Source organism: Dryas octopetala, chromosome 3 (genome assembly GCF_963921425.1).
Source record: "Dryas octopetala chromosome 3, drDryOcto1.1, whole genome shotgun sequence".
NCBI classification, from domain to species: Eukaryota; Viridiplantae; Streptophyta; class Magnoliopsida; order Rosales; family Rosaceae; genus Dryas; species Dryas octopetala.
The window spans coordinates 9,392,096-9,405,498 of NC_141368.1; the positions used below are offsets into that span (position 1 = coordinate 9,392,096).

At 32.2% G+C, this 13,403-nt stretch overlaps 1 protein-coding gene across 1 annotated transcript; it reads left to right on the top strand.

Moving 5' to 3' along the window:
- The first annotated feature begins 8,138 nt into the window (after positions 1-8,138).
- On the top strand, positions 8,139-13,118 carry PRD3 (putative recombination initiation defects 3). Its single transcript, XM_086238340.1, has 12 exons — positions 8,139-8,203; positions 9,059-9,209; positions 9,504-9,666; positions 9,847-9,981; positions 10,462-10,514; positions 10,624-10,818; positions 11,083-11,154; positions 11,250-11,299; positions 11,497-11,650; positions 11,900-11,981; positions 12,491-12,599; positions 13,002-13,118. Exons 1-11 carry the CDS (start codon positions 8,139-8,141, stop codon positions 12,595-12,597), a joined length of 1,227 nt encoding a protein of 408 aa, XP_086094466.1. The 3' UTR covers positions 12,598-12,599; positions 13,002-13,118.
- Positions 13,119-13,403: the final 285 nt, after the last annotated feature.

Below are 13,403 nucleotides of genomic sequence, written 5' to 3' on the forward strand. Positions count from 1 at the left end.
CGAGTGTGAAACCGAACAGAAGATCTCAGATTGGTATAATTACGTGGGTGTCAATTCTTCGTCATCGGACTCCGAATAAGAACTTCGCTTCATTTTCTGTTATGTTGAATGCAGTTGTTGTTGTTGTTTTTTCTTTTAATTATCATGTTGTTCTTGTTGTTTATGGTTGTTGAAGTTCCGATGTTGTACGGTTTATGTTTTCTAATTTATGAAGTTTCCTTATTTTAAATATATTCAATATTGACCTTATTTTAAAAATCTCATTAAAATAAGACCAATGGTATAATTTTTATAATTATTTCAGTTTTAAATTATAAATTAAACATTACTTAATCAATATTAGCCATATTTTAAATATGTATAAAATACTGTTATCCAAAATGGGTCACAACACCATTACTGTGAGAAATGGGTAACAGCACTATTTGTGACCCAAAATGGGTTTTGGGTAACAAAATTTGGATATCCCCATTGTGGAAGGCCTAAATATGAAAAAAAAACCCTAAAATAAACATGAACTTTAGGAAGACTCTACAAGATGTGAACATGTACGCACACACAATGACACAAGTTTTGCTCTGGTGGACCCCATGCGCTGGCCGCTGCACATGGCGCAATTTGTCATGAACCTGAGGTTTAGAAAATGAAAATAACTTATCTGCCTGTCCCTGTCAACTGGTGTCACAAAGAGAGCCCTGTCAAGTGTCAACTGGTGTCACAAAGAGAGAGAAAGGGAGAGATGAGAGAGAGAAAGGGAGAGGGGAGGATGGGGATACCATCTGATGGTATCCCAGGAACATGCAAATCCTCTTATGAGGTTTAACATGCGATAATGTGTGGTTAATGTGTGGTTAGTGACTTAGTGTGTGGTTAATTACCAACCCAATTACAACAAGGAGTTGCATGCATGCTCAAGTAAAGGGACAATGCTTTATCTCCTAATAAGTACTAACCTGTTACTTAATTGTAACCCATTAGTGCAGTTACACCACATAAATTAATTTCCTAATACATACTAAACCTTATCATAATCACCAAAATAAGCCCTAACAAAATTAAACATTATAAAACAAGATAGGAAATCTCATGGGCCAGAAACTCCACTTTACATCCACCCATATTTTTTTTTTTTTAAATATAATTTGGAGAAGGCAAATTCAAACTTAGGACATCTCTCAATATTGAGAAAAAAAATACCAATTTAAGCTACACACAACATATAGCCTTTTACACACCGGCATGCACGCATCGTTCATGGGTATATTTGATTAGTGGAAGAACCTAAAAGTAGTCCTGCTAGCTGCTAGCTAGGGCTAGTTGTTTCAAAGTTTCACGATTTATGGTGAAAGCATATTCCAAATAAGAAAAGTTTAAGTGTCTTTATTCATAGTCGATTGGTTTTTAGATTTAATGGTCACACGTGATTTTATGTTACTAGATTAATATAAGTTATTCATATGTATTTGGCTCAAATCATGTCACACATAAAGAGTTAGTGATGTTGTTGAAATGAATATATCTAATATCGGCAATATGAAGTATTTTCTTATAAGTAGAAGCGTTTATTTTCTGTCACTTTATTTCTTAAAAAAAAAAAAACACAGAGGCAGTTCCCAAATTTACGCTTTTATTTTTTTAATTAGAGGCACTTCTCTTATTCCGCTCCTATCTTAGTGCCCCTATAACCCATTTTTCTTGTAGTGATTTCTTCACTTTACATCTCAATATCATATATTTATATATATATATATATATATACATCAGCAATCCCTATGATAGTGATAGAAAGCAACAGCAATTCCTATGATATATATATACATGGCCTATCAAAATCAAGTCATATATAGGGTTTAGGGTATACATATATACCTTAAACCCTATGTGTATATATATAGGATTTAGGGTATACATATATATACCCTAAACCCTAAAACCCATATATACCCTAAACCCTATATATGACTTGATTTTGATAGGCCATGTATGTATATGACTTGATTTTGATAGGCCATATATATATATATACATGGCCCATCAAAATCAAGTCAATAATAATAGGAAGGCGATTTTTGTACTCATTTTTTCTTCATTTACACTCCTTTAAATTTTTTAAGACTTTTTTTATATGTATTCCCAAATCTACCCTTTTATGGCTTATTGATTTATTCATTATTAATTCGATCATTATCTAAGACATCAATATTATATGCTAAAACTTTTCAGATGGTATTTTTTCACTTCTTTCTCGTGTTTCCTGTAATGCTTTCTCTTCATATCCAATCTTATTTGGATTTATTTATTTTTTCTCTAGTGTTTTTCATTTTTGTTAAAGGATGGCTCAAATTTGCTATAAGTGATGGGTATGAAAGCAAGGATTATTAAGGGGAAGAAAACCATTATTATCGGGGATGACGATTATAATTGGTTGTTTCGGATAATATTTGCCTTGAGTTGTAAAGATTTGGAATAGAAAAAAAAATGAGAGGAAGATAGCAAGAAAGATCTAGAATACATAGGAAGAATGAATGAAAAAAATATCATCATAAAAATTCTAGTGTACGTGTTGATTTCTTTGAATTAGATTAATATTTATATTTGCTTATTGATTTATTTGGGTTGGGTTGCACTTGTAGAGATATGAAAAAGAAAAAAAAGAGATATTGAGAGAATATGAAAAGAAGGAAGAAAATGAAAATTTCAATACAATACAATACAACTATTAAAAAAATACTTAAAGTACTCCAATATTGTGACCATATATATGTATTTAGTGGACAATATTAAGCAAGTTCTGGAGACAATAGTCTCCGGAGAGAAACCTAACTAGTACTAGCATGATAATAGGTTAAAAAGAGAAGACATAATACATAAATTAAAATATTTTCAAACTCAAAGAAATAAAGGGTAGAATTGGAAATATAAACAAAAAATATATAAAAAACCATTAAACAAATGTGAAGGAGTGCAAATGTGGAAAATGGGAATGTGAAAATGGCCTCCCTAATAATATACATATAATTAGTAACATTAATGGAGGAGATTCTGAGTTTATTCCTTTGAATGAATTCATTAATTTATGTTTGCTTTTTTATTAAGTATATAAATTGTACATAGCTAGCTGCTGTTCTTAATTTGGTTGGCACTTGGCAAAGCTGTGTATATTTCTTAAAACAAAGTGATAGTGATAGTGATCGTGATTGATCGTGAATGGTGACAAGGGCACCACAGTGTGCCAAAGAAACCACCATTATTATTATTTATGAAATCACAAATATAAATATATATATTCTTCTGATCTCTCTTTCCAGTTGCCACGGTACGTGAGTGTCACTTAATTAGCTACTGGCTAGCTAGCATGTTATAATTTTGCCATATTATTTTAAGTCAAATAATATAATGGAAACAAAATAAAGCATTAAGATGGCCGCTGCAAGACTGCAACCATTAATTAGTCTATTAATTATATGAATTTATTAGAAGAGGAAAAAAAATCAATGGGATTATGAATTGATCAGCCTTGGCGTCACTGCTTGACATATTTAAAGAGAGTTAAGAGAAAGGTTAAGTTGTCGCCCTCTTAGAAACATAAATATCGTTGTTCGATCCTTTTAGGCTTTTAGCCTACCCAAATGAATTCGTCAACCGATAGCTCAGTTTTGAGAATTTATGTTACTTAATTTCTTAGTGAAAAGTCAAGAAATCAACAGATCAAACATCAATATAGTAAGTTAATTATTTGCTTGAAGTCGGTTGATGATTGCACAATGAAATGATATGTTTGGAGTCATCATCAACATGCTTGATGATGGCATGGAAATATCTTTTATAACAAGGCTATAGCAAGAGATTTCTTATAAAAATACCATTCTAATTGCTTAGTTTATTTGTGCAAAAAAAAAAAAAGAGGATACTTTATTTTAAATTAAGGACATTTCAACTAATTTTCTTATTTAAAAGGACATTAAATTGTATTATCGGCTACGACGTATGCATTTGTTAACTATATGTGCAATTTTAATGCATGCGCAGTTATAAGATTCCAACTACCATATATGTTCTTAAGAAAAATAATAATTTTAAATCTTCAACCAATAAATTCTCTAAAGTACAATATAAACAAACTAATCAGCCCTACGAATATTAAAATTTAAGTAGACAATAAAAAAAAGGCTCAAAATACATTTATATCCACCAATTATAAGAGTTCATTACATTTATACCACCTGAGGTTTATCGTCTTTTCACATACATCCCCTGAAATTTCAACAATTACACATACACCCCCTGAGGTATCAAAACTGTTGCATATAACCCCCTATAGTGAGACGAAAAATGATGAGAAATTATGTAAAAAGGCATGCTAAGGGGTTAAATAGCCTAATAAAATTACTCAAGGTATAAGGTCCAACCTCAGTACAAATATTTTCTTTTTTATTTATTTTTTTCTCTTGTAGGGGTTATATGCAATAGTTTTGAAACCTCGATCAGAGGGTGTATGTGTAATTTTTGAAACCCCAGGGGGTGTATGTAAAAAAACGATAAATATCAGGGGGTATAAGTGTAATTAACTCCCAATTAAAGGGTCCATTTCAACTTTGTTCACGAATTATAAAATATTTCAAATTTCCCCATTAACTATAGGGTTCATTTCAAGTTGATCCATGAACTCTAAAACATTTCAAATTTCTCCATTAACTATAAGATTTATTTCAAGTTGGTCTACGAACTAACAAAAAACATACAGAATAGTTGACAAAATCGGGTTGACAAAAAAATTGAACCGAACCGGATTATTTATATATATTTTTATTTATTAAATAAAAGTCAAATATTTTGAATAAAAAAGGTATAAGGTGTTTTTGGAACATGCTGAGTTCGAATCCATGACCACTTGAGGAGAGTGAAAGTGTGAATGCCCACTACACCATTTAGTCACTTATGATATTTAAGTATATGCAATATATTTATAGATATACTGATACTTGAAATATAATAATTTATAAATTATAATTGGTATTCTACACCATAACCTTATACACTAAACCATAAAGTCTGAAACCTTATACCTTAAAAATTAACCCTATACTCTAATAATTTTAGTATATAAATTATAAATTAGTTTTGAATTTTTAGTAATATGTTTACAATATAGAAACTATAAATTATATAAAATATAAACTAGTAAAATTTTTAGACTTTTTGCAATGATAATATTTAAATAAAGACCTAAAATAATATCTAAAAAAAAAAAAAAAGGAATGATATATAAAATATATTTAATTTTATAAATTATTATATTTCAAGTATCAGTATGCCTATAAATATATTGCATGTATTTAAATTTCATAAGTGGTTAAGTGGTGTAGTGTGAATTCATACTTTGACTCTCCTCACAAGGTCATGGGTTCGAACCCAAACATGTGCAAAAAACACCTTACATCTTAAAAATATTCAATATATATAACTTTTATATAATATAAAGGCTTAATTATCGATTTACCACCCAAAACTGTAATTCATTCTCACTTTACCACCTGAAAGTTTTTTTGTCCCAGATTACTTAACTTACATCCGTGTCCCATTTTACCTTGTTCCATCAACAATTCCGTTAATGCTGACGATCTGGCCGTTAATGCTGACGTGGCGCGCTAGATGTGCGCCACGTGTCACATTTTTTTATTTTTTTATTTTTATAAACTTTGAAAATTAATTAAAAATAGCTCCGAACTCAGAAAAATATAAAAAAAATTCCTACGGACTCGTCTTGACTAGCACTAATTTATTATAAGGTTAAATTACCAATTTGCCCTCTAAAAATTTTCAAAAAAATTAGAAAGTCCAAATTTATTTCTAAAAAATTAAAATAAACTTTCCTCTATTAAATAAATTCTAGAAAAAATTCTAGAATTTTCATAAACTCTTGGAAAAATTCTCAAAAATATTTTGAAAAATTACCAAAAGCTTGTTTTAGAGAATTATTTCGAGACTTTACAGAAATTTTAGAATTTTTCTAGAATTTATTTTATAGAGAATTTTATTTTTCTCTAAGACCGAGAGGTCTTTTGGGTAGCAAGTGTTCACGAGAAAGGTATTGTTAGTTTTTAGAAGACTAACGGTGCAGACCTCATATTTTTTGGAGTTCGGGAGATTATTCTATGAATTTTCAAAGAGTCTAGAGTATTTTAATTTTCTAGAAATAAATTTGGACTTTCCAATTTTTTTGGAAATTTTTAGAGGAAAAATTGGCATTTTGACCCCATAGTAAATTAGTACTAGTTAAGACAAGTCGGTATGAATTTTCCGTGTATTTTTCTAAGTTCGGAGCTATTTTTAATTAATTTTCAAAGTTTATAAAAATAGAAAAATCAAAAAAATCAAAAAATACAAAAAAGATGTGACACGTGGCGCACATCCAGCGCGCCACGTCAGCATTAACAGAATTATTGACGGAACAAGGTAAAATGGGACACGGATGTAAGTTACAGGTGGTAATCTGGGACAAAAAAACTTTCGGGTAGTAAAGTGGGAATGAGTTACAATTTTGGGTGGTAAATCGATAATTAAGCCTAATATAAAATATATAAATATATATAAATAATCTGGTTCGGTTCAGTTTTTTTGTCAACCCGATTTTGTCAACCATTCTGTATGTTTTTTGTTAGTTCGTGGATCAACTTAAAATGAACCCTATAGTTAATGGGGAAATTTGAAATGTTTTATAGTTCGTGGATCAACTTGAAATGAACCCTATAGTTAATGGGAAAATTTGAAATGTTTTATAGTTCGTGGATCAACTTAAAATGAACCCTATAGTTAATGGAAAATTTTGAAATGTTTTATAGTTCGTGGATCAACTTGAAATGAACCCTATAGTTAATGGAAAAATTTGAAATGTTTTATAATTCGTGAACCAACTTGAAATGAACCCTATAGTTGGTGGATGTAAATGTACTTGAGCCTAAAAAAAACAAATCGAGCATTAAATGCAAATTTAGCTAAAAATGCAAATGCAACTCAAAAATGTGAATGCAGCTGCCGAATGCTCAGAGGTCTAATTTTCGCTGATGTACACGCTTGCGTAGGGATTGTCCTTTAGGTTAAGTTGATATCTTCATGTCTTTCTTATTAAGTATATTAGTAGTTTGATAGTAGAAGATAATAAACTTAAAAAAAAAAAAAAAAAAGCTTAGCTAATAGACTTTTAGTCATTCAAAAGTCTAGCTTTAAGTTTGCATTGTTTAAATAATCCACTCTTTTTTTCTACCTTATGTTAAAAAGATCCACCTGTTAAAAGGTGCGCTTAATTCTAAATCTTAAATGATTAACTGATGTCAATTTCATGGCAAAAAAAAAAAAGGGTGTCAATTGACTTGAAATAAATTTTTCGAATGTTTGCTTAGTAGATTGATTGACAAACATTTTGTAATTGTTTCGTTGCTTTCTAAGTTTGGCAATAGAGTGGATTCATTGTATTTGCCACACAATAATATGCTAACTAATAGTAAATCAAAAAATGAGGGTAGATCATGTGATTTTAAATGCTAATACTTTTGTATTGTGTTTTCATTTTTTACATATATATATATATATGTAACAAAAAGAAAAAAATACATTTCTATAAGTATCATTTCCACCCAATCTTTAGGTTGTAACTAACCAATAGTTGTTAGGCCAGAATTCTACCTAACGACAGTTACAATGATTTTTTTTAATGAAGTTTTGCAATGCTTCATCAGAATCAATTGATTTGTTTTTTATATAGGGTATATTGAGTTAATCGGAGAAGCCCAAAACATTGATACCTATAATGAGCCCTCATTGTGACAATCGTTACCATGGTTCAACGGCCCACTTCGGCCCATTAAAACATCCAAGCAACTTCTCAAATCCCCCTTCCAGTTCCCGCCAGGCTCCGCATATAAATATCCCTCGCAACGCACTCTTCAATCTTCATTCAATTCTTCGTTTGCTCAAATTCGCTCTCTTCAAATTCCAGAAATTCAAACCGTGGAAACTACAAATCGATCATTTTCTTTAATCGCAGCTCTATCTCTTTTTCTAAAATCGTAGAGTTTCAGTTTGTTTCAATCTGAATTTGCCGTAACTCTCAAAGACCTCCAAGTCACTGATCCGAACCAATGAAGCTGAAGATCAACAAGGCCTGCGATCTCAGCTCCATCTCGGTCCTTCCTCCTCACACAAGGTTCGAATTTGCTTTCTGAATGTTTCATTGCAATGTGTTCCGTTTGACTCCCGAGAAAATGCAGGAAAATGTTTTACAGAAATATCGAAGCTTTTGAAATCTTAAATTTTCACTATCTCGAAGTGATCACTAGACCTAGATTGATAGGTTTGATTTTGTTTTTCTTGTATTTAGTTGAAAATCTCTCTAGGCTCGATCTCAGTTCTTACTATCATGTACGAGATGTTCTGTTTGGTTCCATTAGAAAATGTAGGAAAAATGTTGAGAAAATCAAACTTTGAGCCTTAAGCTTTTTATCTAGGATTTCTTACTTATTTGAGTCCACTCTGAGCTCGATTTCAATTTTTTTCTTTCTCATGTGAGGTTCGGTTTTTTCTTTCACAACATGTCTTGTTTGATTTCTGAAAAAGTGCTCAGAAAAATAAGATTTCAGTCGCTTCCAGTTTCAATTTAAAATGTTTTCTCGCTGCGCTGAGAAAATATAGAAAACGGAAAGAGATTAAGATGATTGGATCCAAATGTTTTGTTTAAACTAAGCCTTTTTATGTCTGTTATTTTTATCTTTTTGATCTGATAGGTACTCAAACTCCAGTTCGATTTCACTTTTCTGATAGAAAAGAAAATATTACATTTCATTTTCTTTCCAATATGCTCACAGCAACTAACCAAAGGGAAGCAGTTACGCTTGTGTGAATTTGCTTCTGTTTTCTATGTTTCTTTCTCTTGTCAATATGTGTGTGACATTTCATATAGCAAATACGTGACTTAAAAAACTTGGTGTAAATTTCCACTGTAATTTTCCTGAAATCTATTGTTCATCTCCTTTACTTGTGCGGTTTTGTTAATTATCTGAAGGAGATCAAATTCTGTATCAAATGGACCACAAGCATCGCAGTTTCGTTCTCAACCGTCAGAGCAGTCACTTTCTCAGGGATTCTCATCTCAGCATGGCATGTTTTCTCAGTTCTCTCAGAACTCTCTTGCTGAGGTCCTGACAAATGATCAGGTAGAATCTCGTCACAGCTTCAAACCATATCTTCGTTGTTTTATTTTGATAAACAGAGAATTCAAATAAGTAGATTAGCTCTTTGAGGAAGGTTTTTAGTTGGAAAAACATTATAATATTTGTTAACTTACTTTGAGATTAATTAATTTAGATATCAAATGAATGATTCACAAGGACACAAGCTTTTTACAGTCACCTTCATTTCTTAGCAGGCATACATTAGAAGAATGTTATTATTCATTTTGTTTCAGTTTACCAACTAAAATATTGTTTCTGTTCATATTATATCTGCAGAGATTTGGCTCTCAAGAACGAGAGAACTCTGTCAAGAAGATTTCTTGCTTACCCCCAATTAGTCATACACGTGAAGAAAGTCAAATGCAGTCTATGCAGATCTCAAGATCTTCCACGAACCCCATGCGCAAATGGGGATCTGCTTCTGTTTCAGATAATCGATGTAAGTTTCCTCCTAAGTTGCAAAGGGATAAGTAGTTTTGAGAAATGGCTTCTAAGTATCTTTAGTAATGTATACTTGACAATGTACTAGGGTAGGCTGTGTAGCTCAATTGAATTATTGCTGTTGCATATGTAAGCATGCCTTTGAATGCGAAACCAAATTGTTTATTTGTCTGAGCAGGTCAGATTAGCGAGGAATTTGAACACCGGATTGGAATGATGGAAACTTCCTTAAATAAGTTTGGAATTATCTTGGATTCTGTCCAGAGTGATGTCATGCAAGTAAGCAGAGGAACAAAGGAAGTTTCACTGGAGAGTGAGTAATCTATCCTTGCACACATTGGAATATTGAGAAAATATGTAATTTAATGCTTCTAATTTAAAATATTGGCTAATCTGCAGAAGACCTTTTTTTTTTTTTGTAACTATGAGTGTCTGATCTAGGAACCAAGAAATATCTTAATGCAGCATTCAAACTTCCTTGATTGTTGAAAAAAAAATGTAAGATGGATTAAGTTACTGATCTAGCATTTTGAAACAAAATGTTAGGATGTGCCATTTTTCCACAAGTCCAAGAGATTTTATTGAACATAATGCAATTGTAGCCCTTAAGAGTAAGATGATACAACTTTCAATTGGCCTGGAATTGAAATAAAGAACTTCATTATGTCAGATAGAACTTCGATATTAAAAAAATATACTTTGGGAAGAATAACTATAAATTTAATCTCTACTGCATACAATGTCAAAGGTTTCAGGTCATAATTAATTCGAATATTATTTGTTTTCAATTCAGTGGAAGCAATACGGCAGAAGTTGATGGTTCAAGATAGCTCACTGCAGTTAATGGTAATAGCACCACATAATTCCCGTCCTTACTTTCTAGGTTTACCTGCTTAGTCGCTTCAAGCATCCATGATTGCAGACTTTCTAACTCAACAGATAATTGGTAAAACAGAATAAGGGGCAAGAAGAATTCAAAGCTAGCCTTGAAGGGGGCATCAAATCTATGTCTGAACAACTGAGCAAAATTACCTATCAAGAGAAATTACAGGAGGTTTTCTTGGTGCTTTCGGCCTTACCAGAAAAGATAGAAGCATCTCTACTGAAATCACAAAATAAGCTACAGAACTCCTTCATCAAGGAAATGCAGGTCTGTATGATATTACAATGGACAGTTCTGGGCACTTGCAAACATTTAAGACATCAAGATTATGAATTTTGAACTCTTACGTTTTATTTGAGATAAGCTAGAGCAAGTGCTTAGTTGAGTGTAACCCTTTTTTTTCTGACATAAGAAATTTGGTCTTCCCTATTTCTGGATATTTTCTATTGAGCCATTGAACTTTTGGTTACGAAATTTGGCATCCCTCGGAGGTCATTGAATCTCTTTTCTCATCTTTTTGACTGCTTGCAGAAATTGCTTTGCAACCAGAAACTGGTTACCCCAGTCCAAAAATGTGAAGCACCCTCTATACTTTTACCAAAGGTGATTTATATATCTCTAATTTGGTCCTATTAACTTAGTCAAGCACGCATATATTCTAATTTGTTACCAAACCTTTTATATCTGGAAAGTTGCAGCGTGCTGCCTCTCGTGCTATTCCACAAGGAAAGCCACAGCCTATTAAGAAGTATGTGAGAAGATTTCTTTCCATTATTTATTTGATAGGAAATTATAATATTTTCTTTATATTATTCCTTAGTGATTGAGCTGCATTGATCATCAGTAGAACCATACAAGGGTATATGTTTGTTCTATAGTTTTGTTAGTGCCTCATCATTCTGTTTGGTCCTTCGAGAGGTTTAAAAAGTGTTTTCTTGATTCCAGTTCAGCTGTTCCTTCAAAGAATTGTGTGCAAGCAGCTGTAGTTCAAAAGACAGAAACTGGGGGCTGGACGTCTGTAAAGTCGGATAAAGCTATGCTTAGTGATAGGGCATCCCAGAAAGTACAGAAACTTAATCGAATTACTTCCATTCGACAGGTAGCCCTTAGTTTTTGTTCCTCATTTATCTTATTTTTCTTTTTGATTGGAGAGACACTAAGATAATTAGCTTAATAATAGGTGTGTATTGAGTACGTTTGTCTTATGCACTAGAAGAAAAAGTGGCCCTTTATCTCATGTGTTGCAGGAAAAACTTTTTGATTGCTCATTTGAGGTATAACTGTATAAGTTAGCATATTTCTATTTTAGCGTCCCATATGTGATATGAGATGCGAATACATGCTGCAGGAAAGAGAATGTAGAGTTGTCATTGAATCAGATGAGGAGATTGATGGAGCTTTTTCCTGCTTGCTTGAAGAGAAGGAAACAGGTACTTGGTGAAAGGATCATTTGCAGTATCTATCAATTGTGGCTTTTATTCATGTCCTCTTGTTCAGGAAAAAACGGTGTGAGTGTAAAAATTGTACCTCTTATTTAATAGCATGTTTTATCTGTGAAATAATTTGAAATCTAGATTAATGTTAAGAACTCAAAAGAAAAAGAAAAAGAATAGCTGATCTAGTACCTGTCCCCAAGGGATCTTAAGGGATTTATTGGCTGCTGGTTGTTCTAGTGATCAAGTTGCTTGCAGATGATGATAATTTTTTGTTATTAGTAACTAATTAAAGCCTAATGTATGAGTGTTTGCTTCATGAATTAACTGTCAAGCCAATACAAACCACGAAGACTAAAAACTGTTCTAAAGGCTTTTCCCATTGGATGCTTCTTGTTGTATTGCAATGACATGCTCAGATTGTATAATATGTATGTGCATGCCTGGTGTTATATAATCATTTTTCTCGAAAAGTAACTGTAATCGTTCTTGATTCCATGAGGAAGATGTAGAAAACTATTCGATTGAAGAGGTACAGCAAGAGACAGAACGGATTCTGAGGAGGGCAAGGAGACGAAAGAGAAAATGCTGTAACCCTATAATTATTAATTGAAGGTACACTTTACAGCTCTTGTAGTAGTCTTTTTGTTGTGCTTCCTAGTCTCTATGAGTGCAGGCTGTCCTAGATTACAAAATTTCTTTCTTTTCTTAGTAGAAACATTTGGAGAACAATTATGTTCACTACTTTTAACCATGGTCACGTGTTGTATTACTATAATTCGTCACGTGTTATATTATGGCTAATCATAGTTAAGATGTACGGTTTACAAAAAAACTATGATTCACGACATTTGTAATACGTGACACACATTGAATGAGGACTTAATACTTTATCATAATCATTGCTAAATTAAAGTTTGCTCTTGGATGCCCAGTAAAATTGACCAATGCACTGTTTTTTTACTCTGCATTTTGAACCATTGTGTCATTGCTTTGTGCCGTTTGCTATTTGTGCAGGTGCTGGATGTATCCTCCCATATGCTTGGGGCTTAACCATAACTGCAATGTTATGCTGTTTGATCACTTTTGGTATGTTTCTCGCCATGCCCAAGTGATACATTTTCTTTTATTTTCCATGCTTTTACCTTCTACTTGAGACTTTACAATATATATCAAATTGACTAATAGATTGGCCAAGAACTTTGGGTTCAAGCCACAATTGTTGTAAAAATTGACAAAGATCAAAATCAAACATAATGTTTGTTTGTCAGTCTCAGTTCTATCCCGGCCCATAATTAGGCACTGTTCTTGGTGGGTGGAGTTCTTAAAATGTTTAACTTGGGCCCAGTTTGAACTTTTTCATTACTTGCTGTTTAAAGCCCAAAATTCATCAATGTCAATCTCAGACAATACTACGAT